This window comes from Phoca vitulina, unplaced genomic scaffold (assembly GCF_004348235.1).
Source record: "Phoca vitulina isolate PV1807 unplaced genomic scaffold, GSC_HSeal_1.0 scaffold24, whole genome shotgun sequence".
Classification (NCBI taxonomy): Eukaryota; Metazoa; Chordata; class Mammalia; order Carnivora; family Phocidae; genus Phoca; species Phoca vitulina.
In genome coordinates this window covers 23687262-23712037 of record NW_022589727.1, presented here as the reverse complement: position 1 = coordinate 23712037, position 24776 = coordinate 23687262, and the positions used below count along the sequence as shown (strand labels likewise).

The 24776-nt window shown below is 41.6% G+C and overlaps 1 protein-coding gene across 4 annotated transcripts in view; it reads left to right on the top strand.

Annotated features, from left to right (window-relative positions):
* Window positions 1-24167, top strand: part of MYOM1 (myomesin 1) — a 161736-nt gene extending 137569 nt beyond the window's left edge. For all 4 annotated transcript variants that reach the window (XM_032421171.1, XM_032421168.1, XM_032421169.1 and 1 more), the window contains 13 exons: window positions 388-524; window positions 3126-3270; window positions 3970-4029; window positions 4326-4393; window positions 8201-8314; window positions 9021-9108; window positions 10250-10288; window positions 10379-10484; window positions 14144-14307; window positions 16749-16785; window positions 17027-17049; window positions 19388-19443; window positions 23097-24167. In XM_032421171.1, the coding sequence (XP_032277062.1) occupies window positions 388-524; window positions 3126-3270; window positions 3970-4029; window positions 4326-4393; window positions 8201-8314; window positions 9021-9108; window positions 10250-10288; window positions 10379-10484; window positions 14144-14307; window positions 16749-16785; window positions 17027-17049; window positions 19388-19443; window positions 23097-23390 (1331 nt within the window). In that variant the 3' untranslated portion in view covers window positions 23391-24167. The remainder of the gene's footprint in view (window positions 1-387; window positions 525-3125; window positions 3271-3969; window positions 4030-4325; window positions 4394-8200; window positions 8315-9020; window positions 9109-10249; window positions 10289-10378; window positions 10485-14143; window positions 14308-16748; window positions 16786-17026; window positions 17050-19387; window positions 19444-23096) is intronic.
* The last annotated feature ends 609 nt before the right edge of the window (window positions 24168-24776 follow it).

Genomic DNA, 24776 nt, shown 5'->3' with positions numbered 1-24776 from the left:
ATGAGTCAACTGAGGCCCAGATATGTGAAGTGACCTGCCTAATATTACACAGTTGCTGATGTTGGACTAGGCTCCAGCTCTCCTGGGGCCAGCCCAAGACTATTTCATCACACTTTGTTATTGTCCCTAAAGCCACAGTAGAGAGTCACACAGGTTAGGTGAAGGAACCCTGGAGGTAAGTTTATCTTCCTCATTTTTACAGTTGAGATATCTATGACTCAGGGAAGGTGAATGACTTGCCCAAAGTGGCAGCAGGATTAGAACCCAGGTCTTCCATCCTTGAGTATGCTGTATTGTCATTTCCATTGAGTGTTTTTTCACTGAAAAATCGGTATTAATACAATTGGTTACCAATAAAATTACTGTTTTTGTTTTTATTTTGCATAGCTGTCCCAATTAAGTCAGAGTTGGCAGTTGAAATTTTGGAGAAAGGCCAGGTCCGGTTTTGGATGCAGGCTGAGAAGCTGTCTGGCAACACCAAAGTCACCTACATATTTAATGACAAGGAGATTTTTGAAGGACCGGTATGTTTTACACTTTTTAGATTCTAAACATATCACTATACAATGTGCTGAGGGAGCCCTATTAAAACGCAGCTAAGTTGTTATGAAAACCACTGGGTGCAGGGTGGGAGAGTAAAAAAAAAAAAAAAATAGGGAGAGGAAAATATAGATTGATTATATCATATTATCCAAACTGGGACACTGTTGAGAATGAAAGAGGGTTCTAGTAATAATTTTTCCAGGACAAGAATCAAACCAAAACTGTCCCGGGCAAATCAAGAAGTATGGTTACCCAGGAAAATAGAGCTGCTCTCCTGAGAAGCAGAGGAGTCGGCGTGCTTACCTGAACTTACATACTCACATCAGAAACCTCAGCAGGAGCTTGGTTCTTCACAGGGAGGAAATGGCCTCCATTGTTCCAATGGCTCAGAAAAAAATGCAGCAAAAATATCTTTTCTTACTTTTCTGCTGAAAAATGCAATACATTTTTATTGTAAAAAAAACTGTAAAGACTCAAAAGGGACAAATCACAAATTCTCACAACTTTTTAATATACACATTGGTTTATACTTTTTTGGTCTTTTTCTACACTTCTGTGTGTGTGTGTGTGTGTGTGTGTGTGTGTCTGTCTGTCTATGGATGTCTTCTTTAATTTACGTAGGTGTTTGTATGTATCTACTCTTTTCTTTGCTTTTAACATAAACATAGTTTCCATGGATAGAGTTACAACATCTGCACTGTATTTGTCCTCCCAGAATCAAGCCAGTGCCCAGTGGTACTGAAGAACTTGGGTTTAGGAGCTCTGGCTCTTACCGGGCTATCACAGGTATAAATGAGAGTCTCAAAAGATGGGAAAGAGGTGTGATATGTGGCCATTATTAACAACCTGTTCTCCTTTCATCAAGATATGTTTTTAAAACATTTCAGGATTCATTAGTGAGTGGGAGAATGAATAACATAAGTAGCAGAAAAAAAAAAAGTAATATATTTCTTTTCAGCTCATTTAGCAACTGTGTATAGAACCTGAATAAGTCACACAGGGTCCACAGTGGCCCATCTTCTCTGTTTTCAAGATATTCTCCTTGATCGCCGTGCTCATCACCTGGCCAGTAGAGGGGAAGGAAAAGCATTGTTGGCATCACTGTCTGCTGCCACAGCCATTTAGGGACCACTCGTGCACACACATTCATAGATGCACTCCCCTTCATGTGTTCACACATGGTTTCATGCTGTTGTACACATGCGCACGTACACATACATACTCTGAACTTGAAGAACTGTTCATTGTCATTGCAGTTAGTTCTTACACTATTTCGTTGGGTGGAAATTAGTGTCTTAGGCTAAGTTCCCTAGAAGGACAGTCTGAAATAGAATTTCTCTTTCAATTGATTTATGGGGGAGTACTCTCAGGAGTGGGGATTAGGGAAACAAGCTAAGGTAGAGGAAAGCAAAGCAAAAATGTGGTCTCGGTTGGAGACTGGCTTCCTGCAGGGGACACTCTGAGGCATGAACTGCCGCACACAGTTGATCCCAGACCTGAGCCTTCATTCTGTGACATTTTATAGGAAAACTTCATTAATTCAAATCCACTATAGAACCTGCGCTTGTATGCCCAAGGGCTAAGGTTTATCTTTACACTGAAAAAAAAGTTGCCTAAGCCATATGATAAAATAAGCACAGAAGAGTAGGGCAAGTTTAGTTTATTAGGAACAAATGAACTTCAGATGCTTTGGAAGCATTTTTATTCACATATTAATCCTGCAGACATTTACTAATTGCCTGCTATAGGCCATGCATGCGCAAGACGTGAGGGATACAGCAACGGACGAGACAGAAACACGCCCCTCACGCTCCCTATCGTGTGCCATTATTCTGCTAATTAAAACGAATGTAATCTGGAAGGTAAAATGGGAATCTAAAAACACCTTCTTTTTTTCAAAGATCTTATTTATTTATTTGACAGAGAGAGAGACAGCCAGAGAGGGAACACCAGCAGGGGGAGTGGGAGAGGGAGAAGCAGGCTTCCTGCCGAGCAGGGAGCCCGATGCTGGGCTCGATCCCAGGACCCTGGGACCATGGCCCAAGCCAAAGGCAGACGCTTAATGACTGAGCCACCCAGATGCCCCTAAAAACACCTGTTTGACAACACTTGTGACTTAGGATAACAAAACTTTATTTGTATTTAAAAAAATTAAATTTCAAGGGCGCCTGGGTGGCTCAGTTGGTTAAGCGACTGCCTTCGGCTCAGGTCATGATCCTGGAGTCCCGGGATCGAGTCCCACATCGGGCTCCCAGCTCAGCGGCGAGCCTGCTTCTCCCTCTGACCTTCTCCCCTCTCATGCTGTTTCTCTCTCTCTCGCTCTCTAATACATAAATAAATAAAATCTTTAAAAAAAAAAAAAATTAAATTTCAGGCTTTATAGTAATCAGTTCTGGTCAAGGTCATATATGCCAGGTCATATTTTTCTTTTTCCGGGGAACAAGATTTTGAAAGCTCATCTAAAAAAAAAATTTAACAAGAAATTTTGTTAAAATTATGATTCTTTGGAGTTTGTGTTTATTCCATCAGGCATTGGCATCCTATCTTCCTCACTGATTTCTGTTTTCCTTTCCACATTGAAGAAATACAAGATGCATATCGACCGAAACACTGGCATAATTGAAATGTTCATGGAAAAGCTACAGGATGAGGATGAGGGAACATACACTTTTCAGCTTCAAGATGGAAAAGCAACTGGCCATTCTACTCTTGTTCTCATTGGAGATGGTAAGAAGTCTGTGGCACATTAACTGAAAGACTTCACTGCTCCCTTCAGTGTAAATACCCTGTGGCACGAAAGTGGTCACGTGGAAGGCAGCAGGAATTGTTTCTGGTATTTTAAACATTGGAATCCAATTTCAGTTAATACTTTCCATAGTATTTCACCAGATTTATCCTTAGCACCACAGGGAAGACTGCAGTTAAATGATCTCCTATCTAAACAAGTATTTATTACTGAAATTCTCCAGTGAAGGAGATTGTAATACAACTAAGACTCTACCTATATCTCAGGAACAATGATACTACCTTATACTGTGTACTTACTTTAAACTACTTAAATTAAGAAGAAAAATATGCAAAAGTGGTGCATGCCAGATCAATTAATCATGCTTTATAACTGGATTATATGTCAGCTGCCATAAGCCACTATAGATATAAAATGTGGCATTTAACAAATGTGGCATTTGGAAAAGCTGGCCAGATCTCTACATTTGCGACATCCGATACTACTTCACTATTTCCTAGCTTCATGACCTCGAACAATTTACTTAACCTTCCTAGCCTATGTCTTCATCATAAAAACTTAAATAGGTTGTTGTGATGTATGAGTATGTTATAATAATGAAGATAAATCAGCACAGTGGCTGGCATATACAGTTTATACCACTCCCCTCAATTTCATCCTTCCTTATTTTTCTATTTTAGTTTATAAAAAGCTCCAGAAAGAAGCCGAATTCCAGCGGCAAGAATGGATCAGGAAACAAGGTAAAAATGGGCAGTGAGTAAAGAGAAAAACTTTAATTTCTTGAAAAAAAAAATTCCAAGATTAATTCCATAACAAATTTAAATGTATATTATTGCTTAGGCTAATAATGCCCTGGTAAATAAAAAATAATTGAAAATATTTATTATAAAATATGTATCCATTTAAAATATTTGAAAACTAATCTTAAATTTTAAAATATCACTTCATATATATATCACTTTAGAATTTAAGAATGAGCTTTGATTTTGCATTTGTGATTAAGAGAGTGATTACTGATGTCATTAAAATTTTATAGGTCCTCATTTTGCTGAGTATTTGAGCTGGGAAGTGACGGGTGAATGTAATGTACTATTGAAATGCAAGGTAAGGGGGCACCTGAGGGGCTGTTTGTTGAGCATCCAACTCGGTTTTGGCTCAGATCATGATCTCATGGGTCAAGGGATTGAGCCCCACGTCCAGCCCAGTGTCGGGCTCCCCACTCAGTGGGGAGTTTGCTTGAGATTCTCTTCCTCTGCCCCTTCCTCTGCATGGATGCATGCTCTCTCTCTCCCTTTCTCTCTAAAATAAATAAGCAAATATTAAAAAAAAAAGAAGAAGAAATGCAAGGTAAGGAGTAAATTTTAAATATTTGATATAAGGGAAATAAAAATAAAGTAGAATGTGAGAAAAGAAAGATCAATTTTTCATCTCCATTTGAACCAAAATGCTAAGTGACACATTCTTGCTATTGAATATCACTGTAATCATTGGGTGGTAAGAAACATAAAATAAAATAAAACATAAAATAAGATAAAATAAAACAACATAAAAATATGGGAAGACAAGATGATTGCTCCTATTCATTACACCCTAGTTGATAAGGACTGGCTCTTCTCTTTTTTTAAATTAAGACTTTATGTTTTTTAGGAGCAGTTTTAGGTTCATAGCAATATTGCAAGGAAGGTACAGAGATTTCCCATGTAGCCCCTGTCCCCATACTTGTACGACCAGCATCTATATCAACATCCCCCACCAGAGTCTCACATTTGTTCCAGTTGATGATCCTACATTGACATATCATAGTTGCCCAAAGTCCACAGTTTACATTAGGGTTCACTTTTGGCATTATATATTCTATGGGTTTAAACAAATATATAATGACATTTATCCACCATTATAGTATCATACAGAGTTTTTTCACTGCCCTAAAAAGCCTCTGTGCTCTGCCTATTCATTCTTCTTCTCCCTCCTCCCCATTTTTTTTTTAAATTAATCTCAGAAGAATCTCACAATGTCTTTGTTTCAGGCCAAATCTTCATTCTAACTAGTAGATCTGTTCCACAATCATTCCAGATACACTGTCTTTCTGTGGAAGTGTAGCAATTTCCTATCTAACTTGTGTGACTAAGGCAACAATCCCTTTGAGTATTGGCTAGCTCAGCTGCGGGTTCTGAAACCAGTGTGCTGCCATGAAGGGAGAGGCTTGGTAAAGAGTTTCCTGCTCATAACCAATTGTCTCATTAGGCCTTGGGAAAAACGTAGAAATAAAAGTCCATATCACATTCTAAATCATTTCGTACCTTAGCTCATGGTGTGTTCAGTTGAGTGAGTCATCAAAATGTTTTGGATGGGGAACTGCTGGATGAGGCTGGAGTGTGAAGGTCATGACAGCAGACAGTGACTCCAAAGTAGAAGCATGTATTTGGCACTTGGCATTGTAAAAGCCAGAACCCAAGTGCCCCAGTCTCTTTTAGGTCTGATGACATTTAAAGAAAGAGCAGTCTACCTGAAATGTGTCCGAGAGATAAATTCTAGGCTTTAGCCTCTCAGTAAATGGCAAAACTTCCTGAAAAACAATTTTTCAGCAGCCAAAACCCTCTCTCTCCTCCTGGCTGTCCACTGCCATGTTGCCCCCGACTCACTTTCTCCTCCACCCTGCCCACCCCATAAACCACGCTTTCCCCAAGGCCCACATATCTCCCCTCCTTCTTTCTGTACTACCTGTTGCACTAGCCTTCTGGGAGGTGAGCCCTGGTGTCCTGTTCTCATGTCAGCCCCTTGCCCAGATTCCGAATCTAGAAATAGATTCTTTTTTTTTTTTTTTTAAAGATTTTATTTATTTGACAGAGAGAGAGATAGTGAGAGCAGGAACACAAGCAGGGGGAGTGGAAGAGGGAGAAGCAGGCTTCCCGCCGAGCAGGGAGCCCGATGCGGGACTCGATCCCGGGACCCTGGGATCATGACCTGAGCTGAAGGCAGACGCTTAACGACTGAGCCACCCAGGCACCCTAGAAATAGATTGTGAATATTCATACTTTATGTATTTATGTTGTTCCAGTGCCTGGAGTGACCTTCTTCTTTCAGCTTCTCTGACAAAATCCTTTCTCTAGGTCCAGCTTAGTCATCTTTTCTATAAGGCCTTCCCCTTCTCTCTCCAGGTAGAATGAACCTTCCTCTGTCTTCCCATAGCTCTTTGTTTCATGATTATAGCAATTTAGGTACATTTGGCGATTTATAGATTCACTATAGTTAATGGAGTATGTGTAGCTAAACATTCAGATTCATGAAACTATCATGGGCCCCAATTGGAACTAGTCAACAGAATATAGGACAAGAACCCCAGCTTGCCTGCAAGGCAGTGCTGGGCACTCCTCTCCAGCAGGAGTCCACTTCACCACCCCCTGATGACACTAAGGTGCGAGGGGACAAGCCCAGTTTGGTCAGTGCAGGAAATGCAGTGGCTTTAAAAATACTTCATGACCTAAGGATCCAATACCTCTTATAACAACTCCCTAGCCAGAGCTTCCAGGGGTCCCCCATAAGCGGCATGCCCAAATTACAAGTGTCAGCATACTTAGGGAAACCTAAAGCTATGGAGTCCATTTCTAGTCCCTCCCAGTCCAGATGCATTTTCCCAGTCAGGGGTCATTTTTATCAGAAGCAGTGTCACCTAGTAACACAGTTAATTTCTATAATTCAGGGACCAGTTGACAGGATCATAAAGAATGTTCGTTTGTGCTGGTTTCATTGTAGAGTTAGCAGTGTTTGTTCTTATGTTAATTTATTAACTGAAAGTTTTTAACATTTTAAAGCTTGCATATCCTTGTTTCTAATTACATTAAACGTTTTTTTCATCTGTTTGTTTTGTGGTTATATTTCCTCTTTGGGGAATTGTGTGTTCATTTCTTCAGTCATCAGTGGGGTGTTAGGGATTGTTTTCTTGATTTGTATGAAGTCTTTACTTTTTTATACAATTTTAATTATACAAGAAATACATGAATATACTCTTCTTTGTAGAAAATTCAAACATTGTAGCTCAAGATCCCTTTAACTGTATGAGTTTATTAGCCTATTTGAAATTTGTATGGGAATGGGATTTAAATGTTTCCTCAAAATTGCTAAGTAATTAATTTATTAAACCATACTTGATGGATATTAACTTAACTTACTGTGGTAATCATTTCATAAAATATACATATGTCAAATCAATATGTTATATAGCTTAAACTTATATATGTCCATTATATCTCAATAAACCTGAAAACACTTTAATTAAAAAATGTTTTTAAAAACATACTTACCTTCCACATTTATTTGCAAAGCTTCATTCGTATTTTTAAAAATATTTAGAGGGGCGCCTGGCTAGCCCAGTCAGTAGAGCCTGTGACTCTTGATCTCAGACTCATGAGTTCAAGTTCCACGTGTAGAGATTATAAGTAAATAAACTTTTAAAAAATAAAAAATAAAATATTTAGATATATATTTACTCATTTAGATATGTACTTACTCATTCTGTTCTTTTGATAAAGCCTTATTTTTGTGACACAAGCTATATTTTAATGGGATGGGATGTGTCTGCCTATGATTTTCAGATATTTATTATTATTATTTATTTTATTTAAGTCTGCATGCTAGCATGTATTTATCTATTCTTTTCTGTCCACCAGACAGTTTTAAAATCAATTTTTTACTGCTGGACAAAAAATGCTATTGATTTAGGTTTATTCATTTGTATCTATTTTATTTTAAATTCTTTATCGATTAAAATAGCTTTCAATTTATCCCTTTAGAAATGTATGTCTTCTAAGTTCAGTGCTTTTTGTTCTATCCAGTGCTATGTTAAGAACTATTAAGTTTTGTAAGAGGAGCAGCCCCTTATTTCAAGAAGTATAATTATGGTTTTTCTTCTAGGTGGCAAATATTAAGAAGGAGACTCATATTGTGTGGTACAAAGATGAGAGAGAGATATCAGTGGATGAAAAGCATGACTTTAAGGATGGTATATGTACCCTGCTTATAACAGAGGTAGGTGACTATAAATGTGAGATGTAATACATTAATTCTGTACCCTACATTCTTCTAAAAAAGAGACTAGATACTGTATTCCTTTGCCCCGGGCATTTTTAACACCTTACTTCTAGCTGCTCCAAAGATCCCTGCCCTGACATCACCCAAAAAAACAAGTCATAGGAACACAAAAACTTCTCTCACCTTGTGATCATGCACGGATTTGTCAGATATCCAACCAGTATTGGCTAGACACCACCAACTCTGGCCTCTCTGAACTGCCTCTTTTCATACATGGGTGAGTGGCAGGGCAATTAAGTGGGCCCTTCTTGGTTTGCTCTTAAGCCTCATGATAACTTGTTCCCTAAAAGTACAGACACAATCAGACATAGTATTCGGTTAAGTACAGGTTTTTATCTACTTTTTGTCTAAAAGAACATATCTGTCAAATATATTTGATCATTAGTTTTTAATATGAAGGCAGAGTAAAGAATAAGGACTTTAAGTCTCAAATCAATAGCTTTAAAAGGTGAAAAATCAGGACCGCTAGCAGGTCAAATGATGATGGACAGGTTCATCTGTGAACTCCTCATCACTCACTGGGCCAGATGTTTGTTCAATGTGTGGTTTGACAGCAGTTCTATAAACCACAGGACCTTAAAAATGCAACACCCTTCTCTGAAGCTGCTATAAGCTGCAATGTGGTGTTTCCATTCCCTCTTAGTTTTCCAAGAAAGATGCTGGGATTTATGAAGTTATCCTGAAAGACGACAGAGGAAAAGATAAGAGCAGACTGAAGCTTGTGGATGAAGGTCAGTCCTCCAACTGCTGGGGTTGATTTTGTGTGTTCTGTGTCACAGGTTACCAGACTGATTAGTGAGGCTAAGTAACAACTGAAGTCATGCTGAGTTTTTGTCCACAAATTTTAATTGAAATTCCAGCAGAGTGAACTACTCTTTTATTCAAAAATACTTCACTTTTAGTCTTCCTGTAAATCAAATATGTACTTTTGATCTTCAGAGAATTTATAGTCCATAGTCCACAAGGGTTCTGTTTTCAATATAAATCATCATTTTTGTTTCAACCCTATAAAAAATGTTCCAGGATCAAAAACTACTGTGAGGGGCATCTGGCTGGCTCAGTGGAGGAGCATGTGACTCTTGATCTCAGGGTTGTGAGTTCAAGTTCCATGTTGGGTGTAGAGATTACTTAAAAGAAAAAAAAGTTCATTTAAAAAAAAAACCTACCGTGAAAAGCGTGTCACCAAATAGTCCACTCTTAACAGGTGGCAAGAAAGATTTATATATGAAACATGAAGCCTCTCAGTTATTAGCAGAGCAAGAAAGCAATTTCCATTTTTCAGAGACTTCTAAGGACAGATATATGATGATAACAAAGACCTACATGTGACCACCAGACTGCCAAGTGTGTTCTTGAACAAGATCTTTAACAATATTACTAACAGTATAGGTCTGACTTTGATTTCACCTTCCTATTCCTGGTGGAGGCAAGACTAAATGTGCTTATTGGCAAGAAGCATTATCAGGCTGAGAAATATCAGGGAACCTGGATGGTTAATTCATTATGAGTTGATGACGCAGATAAGAAAATTCAGTATATGCAAACTAAGACTTCTTGGGACTTAAGAAAGCCAAGAACCTTCCTGGAAATCTCATTGTGGCTTCCTCTAGAATGTAAATATGGTGATAGTTATAAAGAATTAGAGGGAAAAAATATATCAAAATAAGAGCAAGAATCTTTAAAAGTTGATACAAATTGAGGTATTATTTCCTCAAAGAGCACTTATTGTCAGTTGTTCAGCAAATTCACCTGTGGCCAATACCATTCACCAGGCAGGATAATGTTGAGAGCACATGCTACTCACAGTTTGAGATCTGACCTTACGTTGAGCATTTTTATGCTAAAGCTCTGTCTATGAATCTCTATCCACAGCCTTTAAAGAACTGATGACTGAAGTATGTAAAACAATAGGTAAGTTAGAATGATCTCCCCACGACAATGCTTCACTATTCTCCTGGATAGACTTACAGCTGTACGAACTATGCTGTTTTCCTCTTTCAGCTTTGTCTGCTACAGACTTGAAAATCCAGAGCACAGCCGAGGGCATCCGGCTGTACTCTTTTGTTACTTATTACCTGGATGATCTGAAAGTTAACTGGTCCCACAAGTAAGTAAATGGGAACTTAACTGCCATGTAGAAATTCTTTCTCCCGTGTGTGTGTGTGTGTGTGTGTGTGTGTGTTGGGGGGGCAAAAAGGGGGCAACAACAATCCTCTATTCTTCCTCTCAGGTAAGGAGCCTTCTTACTTCCCAGGTCTGACATTGATAAGTATAGACAGAAGCATCCCCACCATTCCCTTAGCCTGAACTTGAGTTCGTGGTGAGTCCAGTGATGGCTAAGATCATCTGTCTTTGTGATCTGGGAACTGTCATCATCCGTACACATCTCTATAATAGAATTTCCACCTTCAGAAGGTTGAGCTTGGGCTCCCTCTGCTTTGCCAGGCACCCAAAACCAGATTCTTATCCCCTCTTTCTATACACAGCTCACCCCTGTTATGGTCTGGAACAAAACTGAAGCAGCATGCACCAAGAGCCACCACATTTCCTGTTATATGAATTAATAGCCATGCACCAAAGAAACCCAATCCGGTGGAGTGCCTGAGTTTGTTACTGTTATCATTAATAGCAGTTGGCATAGTTGGGCATTAGCATGTCTCATGTCCACCCTTGGAAGGCTTTGGGGATTCAAGATTACTTTGGGAATGTGTATTTGAGCTGGACTGAGCCTGTAGATCTGTTCTAATCCCAGGTTCCTTTGTGGAGTTACAGGTGAACTCAAGTTCACCTCTGGGATTCTAAGAGCTAAAGTAGGTTTCTAAGTCCAACCAGTTCCCCCATTATACTTTTGGCAGTGTCCTTAACCTCTGCCCTTCCTTGAAATGTCCTGAGCTGAAAGAGAACAGCAGCCTGGCATAGAAATCTGATGGGGCACAGCCACCTTCTGTCCACTCTTCGGATGCAGGGGATGCTCGTTCCAGAAGTCCTTTATTGAGCCCCACTGAGCAGTAGGTCACTGTGACAGCCCTGGGAGGAGGCACACAACAGTGTTTATTTGCATCTTCCCTACCATGGGTGTCTATCAGATGCTGCCCGCGGCCCCAAGCCCTTCCCATGTATGAATTCATTTAATATTCACAACTCTAGGAGGCAGGTAATTCTCACTTTAGTGACTAGGAAGCTCAGGCTGGGGGAGGTGACTTGTCGAGGTCGGACAGCTCACTGGCAGGTGGAGGACTGAGCCCAGGCCTGGCTCCAGAGCTCCCCTCACCATGGCGCTATTCTGTGTTCCAGTTGCTTTAAAAGTCTAGATTGAACATTTAACCAGAACTGGGTCGTCCAACAAAACAGACATTTGTGTTTTCTTTAATATGACTTTACTGTGATATAAAACAGTGTTTTTATTCTTATTCTTATTCATTTCCTGAGTTCTTAAAAAAAAAAACAACAACAGACGGGGGGAGGGAGAGAACAAGTGAAATTCCAATTTGAATGCTTGGGGTTTCAGTCCTTTGTTCTATTTCTTTCAGAGCACATTTTGGGAAAGTAATTATGAGTTAAAATAGATCAAATTCTAGGAAATTCCTCTGTGACATCTAGGACATTCTAATATATGAGTCTGAAGAATAAGAGAAGATGAATTAACTGAATAATCAATCAAAAAGCTTTATATCATCTTTAAAAGAATTACTTGTTCAAAAAAATTAGAACAGTTTTAAGGAAGTTGCTATTAGACTAGTAAGGCATAAACCTCTTACACTATTTGGTCTAGTCAGCTGAATGACTGTTTTGTGTACCCATGTGGCTAGGAAAGATTCAGGAATCAATGACTGATTGTCTTCACTGTCTTTTGGTAAGTATGTGGCGTTAACAGGAGAAAACTTGAAATGGGTTTTAGCCTTGACTTTGCTCCTATCTTCCCTTGAATCTTAGGCAAGTCATTTAATATTTTGAAATCTTAGGTTTCTCTCATATGAAATAAGAGCAATAATACCTATTCTATCTCATAATACTGATGGAGCCAATGAGAGAATGAAATTTATGGCACTTTGTAAACCATGAAGGGCTTTACAAATCTAAGGTACTATTATGCATGTTAGTTAGAGATTAGAGAATTCAAACAGATTTATTATAGCAAAACTGAGGACTGTCTACCTTTCTAACTCTTTAAGACATATATATTGCTCAGACTCAAGTCTGTGGGTACAGATGGGTTCCTTTACCCTACATCTTATGGAAGTTTTTTTTTTTTTTTCATTTTTTTAAAGATTTTATTTATTTATTTGAGAGAGAAGGAGAGAGCATGAGTGGGGGGAGGGGCAGAGGGAGAAGCAGGCTCCCCACTGAGCAGGGAGCCCACCCTGGGGCTCGATCCCAGGACCCTGAGATTGTGACCTGAACCAAAGGCAGATGCTTAACCGACTGAGCCACCCACGTGCCCCTCTTATGGCAGTTCATGAATATCTTTTAAAGAATGTATTGTATAAGAATGGTGATGGGGCGCCTGGGTGGCTCAGTCGTTAAGTGTCTGCCTTCAGCTCAGGTCATGATCCCAGGGTCTTGGGATCGAGCCCTGCATCGGGCTCCCTGCTCGGAGGGAAGCCTGCTTCTCCCTCTCCCACTCCCCCTGCTGTGTTCCTTCTCTCGCTTTGTCTCTCTCTGTCAAATAAGTAAATAAAATTCTTTAAAAAAAAAAAAAAGAAAGAAAAAGAAAAATGGTGAATGTTTATTTGAAAGCTGAAACATTTTTATTGGAGATTTTTGTTTTTCTGTTTTTAGTTCATTTTGTTTATTACAACTACAAATGTAATACATGCTTGTTTTAGAAAATATACTTATATCTTAGAAAGAGCTTGTAATATAATATCATCCATAGTTCTCCTAGCCGTAGTGTAAACTTTTTGGTGTACTTCCAGGCTTTTCTCTATGCATAATTGTTACTATAATTAAGTAGTTTTGCATACTTCTTTTTTTCCTATTTCCTCACATGTTTACAAACTCTTCATAAAGTTTCTTTCAGCATCATTGACAGTACACCTACATCTACTTTTCTCTTACTTCATTTATAACAGTAACATTTCTAAACCATCAGATCACAAGGCCAAGGGTTCTATTTGCTTTTATTCTCTTGTAAAGAATGCAATGTATGTGTCTGCTCATGACCTACTATAGAATTTGGAGAAACTCATGTCCAGGGACAGAGAGGTGCCTCATTCATTTTGGCAGAGACTCTGCTTTTCATTTATTCTTGGCCTTACTACCAAGTACATATTTACATATGTTTTAAATAGCTTTGTAACCACGTATGTCAATAGATGTCAGCCACAGATGAACCTCCTTAAGTCTGTTTTTAATTAGTTTGTAAAATCTGACTTATAGCCAGAGACCATCTGCAAGAAATATGCAGTAATAGAATATATAGTTTGGCCTTTTCCCTTTAAAGATTCTCTTAGTCCTACAAATAAACCCAAGCAAAAACAAAGATAATTAATACCACTAAGAAGTATCAGTGTTGCAATCAGCTAGGGCCCCAGACTGCTGCTGGGAGTTAAATGTACAGACTGTCCACCCCCCACCCCCACCCTGGGCCTTGGAATCCAGGTTCTGTGATTCAGGGCCCATACTTTTCCTTAAGCTGAACATGCATGGTTCTCATGTTGTTTGAAACCCTGTAAAACTCTATGGTGAGACCTTCAAAGAGAGACAAAGTAAAAATCAGCTCTGGATGAAAGCAAAGGATAACAATGTTTTCTTTGCTATGAACAGCGGGACTCCTATTAAGTACTCAGACAGAGTTAAGAGTGGGGTCACCGGGGAACAGATCTGGCTGCAAATCAGTGAGCCCACTCCGAATGACAAAGGGAAATATGTGATGGAGCTCTTTGATGGCAAAACTGGACACCTGAAGACAGTGGATCTTTCTGGACAAGGTAAATGAATATTTTACAGATTAGAACTTTCCTGTGGAGGAGTGTGGGCTTTTAAAAAAAGAATGAAGGGTGATAAGAGGCCATTACATCTGACTATTGGAAGATGATTAGAGATTTTAAGAAAGCAATTTAAATTCAGCATGGTGGTAGAAACAAGAATTCAATGGGTCTTGGAGAATCAGTGAAAGTATAAAGTAGAGACAATAAACACGGAGAGCAAGGACTCCCTTTTCAAGATGCTCACAAAGGAGGGCAGGTTGATTTACAGTCACAAGAACAAGCAAGAACAAGCACTGAAAAAGAATTGTTACGGTGATTGGAATTTGAGCATGTTTCACAGAGTTTAAGAATTCAGTTGAGCTGGAAGTTGTGAGTGATGAGGAATAACCAATGTATCCATGTTCTGAAGAATGGAAAGTCTGAGATCCAGGGCAGGGGTGAAAGTGTTGACTTTGGAAAGGAGCAGGGATCCCTTTTCTTCAGAAATCAGAGAGGGGCGGGTGGGTAAATATGAATAAGCAAAGATTAATATTGAGGAGAAGAGAAGAAAGTTGGAGAAGTTGGGTCCTTATGGCCTCAGATGTCTTGGTCATCTGCTGAGAGAATGGGGGCATCTGGAGAGAAGAGGGAAGAGGAGCAGGAACTATGGAGAGACATGGACAGATACAGAGGTAACATGCAACTAGCAGCCACAAGTTACACAGTTTAGAGACGTGGACAAGGAGAGGGAGCATGTGTTCTGCAACTGTGGCTCTTGATCTGTCAGCCCCAAGGTCTTGGAAACCACAGGGTCAGGATGTTGTGCCCCGGGGCTTTTAATGTGTAGCTTATTTATCACTGTCCTTGCCTCCAGCTCCTGTCTCTATCATTCCCCCTCAAGGACTTGGGACTCTGCCTTAGGGCGGTCCTTCCACTGCTCCGTCTAGATTCTGCCTAACATTCCTCAGGGAGACCCTGGACTGACTTTTTCTTCCACTCCTTCATACACTAAAATGCGATCTGAATATTCCAGAACTCTTAGTGGTTTGGTTTTTTTTGTTGTTTTTTTTTAAAGATTTTATTTATTTATTTGACAGAGAAAGACACAGCGACAGAGGGAACACAAGCAGAGGGAGTGGGGGAGGGAGAAGCAGGCTTCCTGTGGAGCAGGGAGCCCCATGCGGGGCTCGATCCCAGGACCCTGGGATCATGACCTGAGCCGAAGGCAGACACCTAACGACTGAGCCACCCAGGCGCCCCGAACTCTTAGTGTTTTTAATCCGCAGAGAGTAGACTCACAATTAAGAGCACAGCCTTTCAGCAGTCCTGCCTTGAATTGTTTTGGGCTGAGCCCCCAGACCCTTCCCCCCCCCCCCCACACACACCCCTCCCCCCCTCCCCCCCCATCCCCCACCCATGAGGACTAGAAAGATGGGAGTGGCTGCCTGCAGGCCCCGCCGTGCCTGAGGCACACACTGCAGTAACAGGGGATTTCTTCTGCAGTGCGTCTGACATTTTGAAACACAGCCGAAACCGGGAAACAGGAAGGGGGTGGATAAATTTAAAACTTAAAAAAAAAATTTCTTTTACTCTCTGGCCCACCCAAGCAGATTGGTTCAGCAGGGCCCAGCTCTTCTTTAGTGTAGTGTGGGCAAAAGGAAGAGAACTGAATGCTTAGCCTGGCTTAGCCTAACTGGTCTACCTCCAGAGACTTGAAGCCTGACTTTTTATGCTTATTTTTCCCCTCCGTAAAAGGAGGGGGACGGTAAATACTTTCTAGACATAAAATATGATGATTCCCAGACCACATAGGAGCTTAAAGAGGAGGTGAGAGAGATTTCAAAATAAAGCTGCCTTTTCGCCTGAATTATTCAAAGTGGCTTCCGCAGGCTCGGGGGGAAGAAAGATTTTAGAACTCTGTAGCTCTCATTTCCTTGTCTCACTGTCTTTTCTCTGGGCTCCTGCCCAGCTTAGAAGCATTGCTTCAGGACAACACTGGCCCAGGCTGGGAGCTCCATCGCTCCTGTGCCCTTTAACACAGATAGACGGGCCAGACCGTGTAATATGGAAACATTTAATTGTCGAGCTCAGAGGCTGTGCCGAGTGGGATGATTTAATAAGAGGAAAGCCTTTTTGATGTTCAGGATGCTTATCACACAACCACCTTTATTACCATTTTATCTTTGGCAGAGCTAATCTTTGTCTCTCTGCTTGAAAGGAAGGTCTCTCACTGAATTGGGAGCTTCTAAAATCCACTACTTCATCTTTTCTACCTAGGAAGTATTTGCTTGTCCTGTGAAGTCCATCATGTTGCAGAGTCAACGGGCAGGCACAGTCTTATTCAGTCAGCTTAGTCATGTCTGGACTGACCACACTGACCTCAGTCTGCGAATTTCAATCCACTGCTGTGTGTTGTCAGTTCTGGGTGAGAACATTCTAACTTCTCGTTTTTTCTCTTCAAGCATATGATGAAGCCTTTGCTGAATTCCAGAGACTAAAGTAAGTCCCTTGCCATTTGTGTGCCCTGATTTCTCTGGAACATGATGTGCTGCTCCCCCACCTGAGAGTTAGAGAGGGTCTTTCATTTTGGCAGATGCCTAAAAACCACACTTCCCACTGCTTTGTTGAGCAGCAAAATGTCTCTGAGGCAATGAAATGCAGTCAAGGTTCGCTACTTTGAAGTACCACTAAAACAAAATTCTTCTTTGTTTGCATGTTTGTTTGGTTCTCTCAACCACAGACAAGCTGCCATTGCCGAGAAAAGTAAGTAAACCCCCTTCCCATTTATTCCTGGCATAGTCTCAAAACATAGCTTTTATTTTTTTATTGTGACTGCAGACAGAGAGTCTTTCATTTTTTTTTTAATCTTAGGTGTTCTACATATGTTTTCATTTAGTCTCTTGAGTAAGAACGTCTGTGAAAAGAAGGTGTCAGATTACATTTTAAGAATGTCACTGAGCTCTTGACTTGAGCTAACCCCTGGGTGTCCTGAGAAATCTCTGGGCACAAGTTACACAATAAGTTGTTAATCACTTGCAGCAGGCACAATGTATCAGAAAAATGTATCTCTATTAAAGAATAAATAAGAAACTGTAAATGTGACATCAGGAAAATCACTGTGACTGGTCTCCCGACAAATACTCCTGCATTTTCCTAAGAGCCCCTGTAGGATAAAAGAAGCCAAAGAAGGCCTTCTTGAATTCTTCACAGTCTGAGTGAACAAACACCAAGCTGTCAAATCTGTGTACTCACAAACGTGCTCACTACTAACTTCTGTCAACTGTTGGCCTCATATGTGGAGATTTCTAGAATTCAATCTTTTAGGATTCCGAGAGTCATGAACTAATTACCATAATCATTCAGGTTCTCTCTGAGTGTGTGAGGCAGGGTTTGAAAATTGTTGAGGGCTAACGTTGTAGTCAGTCCTGAGCTGGAATGGAAGGGAACCAGGAGGGGGAGTGAGAAGTGAAGTGTTCTGCCAGCCTTTCTGTAGCTCCAGGTCATTCAGGATGGAACTTTGCACTCTGGACTGCCTTCCTCTCTCCTTCCCGCTCTCTCCTTCTCCCCCTTCTTGGGCTGGGCTCCTGAGTGGTAAGGCAGCGGCTAGTGGTGAACGGGGCTGATGCCCACACCAGCACCGGGCGTGCCGGGGCGGGGGGGGGGGCAGCGCCAGAGGGGAGCGCTTCTTGTTGGGAACAAGTGTGCCCCTCCCGCGCCTGTATGCACAAGCAAAGCCAGAGTCCAAAGTTGATGGCCACTCCCCATTCTTGAACTCTGGTGAGCAAGGAGCCTGCCCCTCCCTCCAGTTCATGAATTCTTTCTCAAGTTTCTGCATCGAAGCAGTTTAGAGCTGGAAGAGACTTGAGTGCTCTTCTGGCCCCCTGTGTTTAACCTTTTGTAAGCCGAGGGATGCTTAATTCAAACAAATTCACACAGATCCAAGATGTAAAATAGGTAAAAGCCAAGTTAGCGTAATTGAAGGTGGGATGGGGTCCAGGCTCCCTGACTCAATGCCCCTCCTCAGACCTCCTCCCTGGGCCCCCAGAGGAATCCCACGGATGCTATGGCACAGATCTGGGTAACTTCATGTCCACAGGGGTAACGCAACCCTTCCCCCATTCCACATATTAGGAGACTAGGGTCCACACAGTGAGGTGACTTGCCTGATGTCACACATCGGGTGGTGTAGGAGCCAGATGATGAGTTGAGCTTACAGGTGGTCCAAGGTGCAATGGAATCAGCAGGAGAATGCAATCAAGATTCAAGGCTTGTTCAAAGCTTTAGTCTGACTTAGTGGAGAAGGGAGTTGTAGAAATAGGATCTAGAGTCACACATTAATTGAAGTAGGCCTAAAATTGAGAGGGTGGTGGCCACTGCGTTAGTGTCAAGACAGTGTACCTTTGAGCAGATTACAGGGAGGCGTCCTTCCCTGGCTGAGCCAGTCACACCCAGAGCACAGGGCTGGGTGGAGCGAGAGGTCAGCTCTGGAATTCAGCACCCTTCCCACACCTTGTCCCCTCAGCTGGGGGCCTTTGTACTTCATGGTCATAGATAGTAACCCTACATAGCCCTATACACCAAGAACTACCAGGGGACAAAAAAGGGAAGCTCTCTAGGAAAGGCCTCAAAGAAAGCCCACATCTGCGCAAGCCTCCAGATCTCATGGCATTCAGCCTCCAATTATGCAACCTTTTTTTTTTTTTAAATGAAAGGGAAGCCCTTCAAGGAGGCCAAGCCGACTTGGAAGCTGTCCATAGAGATCTGCTTTTGCTTCCTTGAACTGAGCCCCACTGAGCTACAGAAGGGCCAGGGCTGAAAATAGTCATGAAAATTATAGAGCAGGTCTTAATACCACGAAGCCATCTCAAGCTGATAATTTAGGAATAGGTAGAGGCAGCCACGCACACAATTTATCTGTGTGAGGAAGGATTAACATCTAAAATTACTGGATCCTTTTCTAATTTTCATGTTAAAAACAGGTATAAAATAACTGTAAGGAGAAGGAAACTAAATTGGAGAGTTAGTCCCTGGGGTGTTTCTGTGAATGTGATCACTGGCGCTCATCATTTCAGTGATTAACCAGAAACACCTATGCTTGCAGATCGTGCCCGAGTGTTGGGTGGACTCCCCGATGTGGTCACCATCCAGGAAGGCAAGGTAAGCATGGAGCCCTCCTGTCCCTGCTTCTTCCACACTAGCAATGGATTCCAGTGCCCCAGACTTCGTTCCGTCCAAGAGCTCCCACCATCTTCATCTTAAGCCACTGCTGCTTAGGCTTGACATCAGAGTAGCCAAATACAAGATTCAAAATGCAGTCCATTTTCCAGTCATCTTAACAGTTTGTAGGCCAAGCATCAGGATACAAGTTCGCCTTATGTGGTCACATGTAGACCACTTAGTCTCTTTCCAGAGGTACCCTTTCATATCACAAGAAGCAAAAAAGGTTCAATCACAACTATATGACAAATATAATTGGAGAAAGATGCAACCTCTAACACCTAGTGGAAAATGGGCTGTCCTGTCAAATACTTTACCTCTGAAGGGAAACATCCTGCTCCATGAATTTCTATAGGCTCTGTTTCAGTTGAAAACTGATTTATTTCTTTTTTTTTAAAAGATTTTATTTATTTATTATAAATAAAATTGAGAGAGAGAGAGAGCACAAAGAGGGTGGAGGAGGTGGAGGGAGAGGGAGAAGCAGACTCCCCGCCGAGCAGGGAGCCTGATGCGGGGCTGGATCCCAGGACCCTGGGATCATGACCTGAGCCAAAGGCAGATGCTTAACTGACTGAGCCACCCAGGCGCCCCAAAAACTGACTTCTTTCCATTTAACTTTAAACTAGTATTTCCTGGCTCTGTAATAATCTCTCTGAGAAGCAATGAACATAATTTCTAACCTGGATTCACTTTCTTCATCCCTCTGTTTCAAAAGCAATGAACATAATTTCTAACCTGGATTTGCTTTCTTCATCCCTCTGTTTCATTAAGACAAATTCAATAAGCCAGCCATAATGGACAGGTACTTGTAGTGAAACAAAACCTTTTCCCAATGAAGACATATGATAGGTAGACTAGGGATAAAACAAGGCATGTGGAAAGGCTTTAGTGAGAGGCAGGTTTCATCCAGCTGCATTTCTTCACGGGTGGAATATATATGACCACAGCCGACCTGAAGCTCTACCATTGCAAGGTTGCTTTTGTCTTTAAACTCCGTTTCTCATGTTCCTCATTTAATGGGGTTCACAATATTCAGCTCACTGGGTTGTAGTGAGAATTCGGAGAGAGAATGTATGGGAAAGGACTTTGTGATCTATAACGGAAATAAATCTAAAGTATGGATAGTAGTTTTCCATGACACCTAAGGTATTTGGGAGTTTGGTTTGGTTTTGTTAAAAGTTTTAACCCCCAAGGGGCACCTGGCTGGCTCAGTCAGTAGAGCATGCAACTCTTGATCTCAGGCTCATGAGTTCAAGCCCCACGTTGGGCATGGAGCCTACTTAAAGAGAAAAAAGAAAAAAAAAAGTTTTAACCCCAGGTCCGCTTGGATAAGTTTGATGGCAATAGCCTATTTTTCTTGCTGAAATGTGTTTATAGGATAATTCAGTAAGAAATGCTAATTAACCATGGAAGGGAAAAGATTCCTTATCTCCCAGTTTTAAACAATACTCTTGGGGTGCCTGGGTGGCTCAGTCGTTATGCATCTGCCTTCGGCTCAGGTCATGATCCCAGGGTCCTGGGATGGACCCCTGCATCGCATCAGGCTCCCTGCTCAGCAGGAAGGCTGCTTCTCCCTCTCCCATTCCCCCTGCTTGTGTTCCTTCTCTCGCTTTGTCTCTCTCTGTCAAATAAATAAATAAAATCTTAAAAAAAAAACAATACTCTTATAGAAGAGGTAATAAGTGATCATATAAGACCCTTTAGAGGGATATTTAGAAGAATATCCCTTTCCTGTATATTGTGAGCCCTAGTTCTTTTCCTTATACTTTCTGGATTTCGGTAAGAAAAAAAAATGCAAGAATGGAATTTAAAATGTGAAGTAGGGGCGCCTGGGTGGCTCAGTCATTGAGCGTCTGCCTTCGGTTCAGGTCACGATCCCGGGGTCCTGGGATCGAGCCCCACATCGGGCTCCCTGCTCAGCAGACAGCCTGCTTCTCCCTCCCCCACTCCCCCAGCTTGTGTTGCCTCTCTCGCTGTGTCTCTCTCTGTCAAATAAATAAAATTTAAAAAAAAAATAAAATAAAATGTGAAGTAAATTCAACATTGTTGGCCATCAGAGAAATGCAAATTAAAACCGCAGTGAAATATCATAACACCTATCAGAATTGCTAAAATAAAAACAGTGACAACAACAAATGCTGATAAGGATGCAGAGAAACGGAATCACTCGTACATTGCTGGTAGAAATGTAAGCCAAGATTGTATAGCCACTCGTGAAAACAGTTTGGCAATTTCTCAAAAAAGAAAACATACATTTATCATATGACCCAGTAGTTGTACTCCTGGTCATTTATCATAAAGAAATTAACATTTATGTTCACAGAAAAACCTGTATATATTCAATAGCAGCTTTATTCATAATAGCCCCAAACTGGAAACAGCCCAGATGACCTTTATAAGTGTATATATATATATATATATACACCATGGCACACTACTGAGCCATACAAAGGGACAAACTGTTGATCCCTGCAGTAACTTGGATGAATCTGCAAGGAATTATGCCAAGTAGAAAAGGCAGTCTCAAAAAGTTACATGCTATACAATGCTATTTATATAATGCTTTGGAAATTACACAATTTTAGAAATGGAAAATGGATTGGTGGTTACCAGGAGTTAGAAATGAGGTTGGGAGGTTGCGGGCAGGGTGTGGGTGTGGGTATAAAGGGCAACATGAGAGATCCTTGTGACGGAAATGTTCTTTCTCTTGACTGAGAGGAGCTAGGACAAGGGATAAAATTGAATAGAACCCCACACAAACAAGCACCAATGAGTATAGGCCAAACTGGGGAGATCTGAATAATAACCGTGGATTGCATCACTGTCAATGTACTGGTTGTGTTATTACACTATAGTTTTGTAAAGTGTTACTGTTGGGCGAAACTGGGTAAGGGCACATACAATCTCTCTATTATTTTTTACAGCCATTTCTGAATCTACAATTATCCTTAAATTTTTCAACAAAAAAAAGTATGGTAAAGTAAAACTATAGGCCCAAACATTGATCTTTTAAAGTAAGAGGGTTTCAGCACAGATGGTAATATAATAAAATATCAGGAAATAGGAATACATTTTGGTAGGGCACCTTTGCAACTACAACAGACTGGGTGGGGTTTGAGGGGAGAAATAAAAGGAGGGAGATGGAACCTGAAAATGAATCCCATTATATGAAACAGTGGTCATGATTCTGCTGCTGGGCTCTGGGAGGCAGACGAAATGCAAAATGAGCAGGTGGTGATTATGGCAATGAGATTTCTCTAGTGAGACAGAATCCAAATGCCACACGAGAGCAAAAGGCATCTATGTGTTTATGACAGCAAGAGTGCAGCTGGGAACTGGAAGCAAATTCCGTGTGGCTTTGATGATAAGCCTCCCCAAAGCCAGAAAGCTGAGGTCTCTAGGTCCAGAAACCTAGCTAGGACTGAAGTCAAATTGTAATTCATGCAGGTGCATACCCCACATAACTCTACCCGTCATTCCAGGGGCTTTATATTTATCCTCCTTCAGCTCCTGCCAAACCACCAGAAGGGTTCTTGAAGCTGGATCATGGTACCTGATCTATCTCCTTCCCTCTCATAAAACGTGTTTTGCAGGCGCTTAATCTCACCTGCATCGTTTGGGGCGACCCAACTCCAGAGGTTTCCTGGTTAAAGAACGAGAAGCCCCTGGTCCCAGATGACCACTGTAGCGTCAAGTTCGAGGCCGGCAAGACTGCCTACTTCACCGTCAGTGGGGTGAGCACCACCGACTCCGGCAAATACGGGCTGGTTGTGAAGAACAAGTATGGCTCAGAGATAAGCGACTTCACTATCAGTGTGTTCATCCCGGAGGAGGAGGCAAGGAAGGCCACTGAGCAGCCCCAGAAAGGCCACAAGAAGGCCAAGTGACCAGGAGGTTGCTCGAGGGGAGCTGCGCTGAGCTGCCTTGTGTTACTTGTGTGCGAATGGCTTGGGTTAAGTGTAAGGAAGCCTTCCTGCTTTCTACTCCCTATTTTTGTGCTGGTTCGGGGGAAAATTGTCAATCTCTTATTCATATAAAAAAGCATCAACTAACAACATTTTAATAGTTTTTCTTTATCTACAAATTCTGCGTTAAGAAAATGCCATTGGTAGCACAAATATTAGGAAACGGTTTTAAGGAAAAGACCAGAATAAAGCTAGAGGGATGTTGAATGATGGTCAGAGAGCAGATGAATGTGTTGTGGAACAGCGTTTGGACTTGGCTAGACCTTTCCCAGGAAATTCTCATGGGTTGCGATCATAGTTCAGCATCCTGTCAAAAGGGGGACGAATTGTTAAGCCAAGCGGTATGTTTTGTGTGTTGTTAATGATAGTGACCTGCATTTCTGTTGGCGGTCTTGTGATTTGGAGCCTCCTCCATATTAATAAACAGTCCTCACACCTCTCCTCTTTCCCATCAGTGTTTTTCTCATTCTTCCTGTTCGGCTGCTCAGTGGCGTGGTCTCTGCTGCATCCTTCCCACCACATCTTATAGCACATCTTCTGATTTAAATTCCTTTTGATTAAAGCAGTACCTTCCTAGCATGATCAGATGAGCCATCCAAGGTCAACTGAGGGTCAGGGGTGTGAAATTGCTCTGTCACTGTACATCTGGTGGCTTACTGTACAATCAAGTCGATCCCATTGTTAAGATACCCAAAGTAATTGCATGTAATGTGTCAGTTAAGGATAATAAGACAGTGTGGGAGTCTACTGCCAGAACTGTCGACTAAGGGCGCACAGCTAAAAGAAAAGAACCCTGATTCTGAGTTCAGAGAACTGCTAGCTTTGGAGCCACCCCTCTTTGCAGGGCTTGCTGACAGGCAGCATTATGCTTTAGGAAATTTGGTTCTCCCCCCATCTCTCCCCCCAACCACCGCCATCACCATCACACACCCACACCCCCTTCACACACACACACACAAACATGCACACTTGTGCTCACTCACACACCACTGGAGGAAAACAGTTATGATAAAAAGAGGTTTCCCTTCTCCATCCTCCTGCCAAAGGTCAGGGATGGGACAACAGACTCCCTTATAAGTTTGGAGGTACACCTACGCATCCTCTCCTTTGCAAAGTTCAGGACTAGAAATTGCCTCTCGTCTGATTCCCTTGTGCAGCCAAGTGCCCCCCTGCTGTTGCCATGACATTGAACACCAGGCAGCAGAGAGATGCTGTGCTGTTGCTAACAGGCATGGCAAGTAGATGAGCTTCTCAAGGGTCAAAGGGACCCTGCCAAGGGCAGCTGACCTTGAGCAGTCTGAAGCTTTC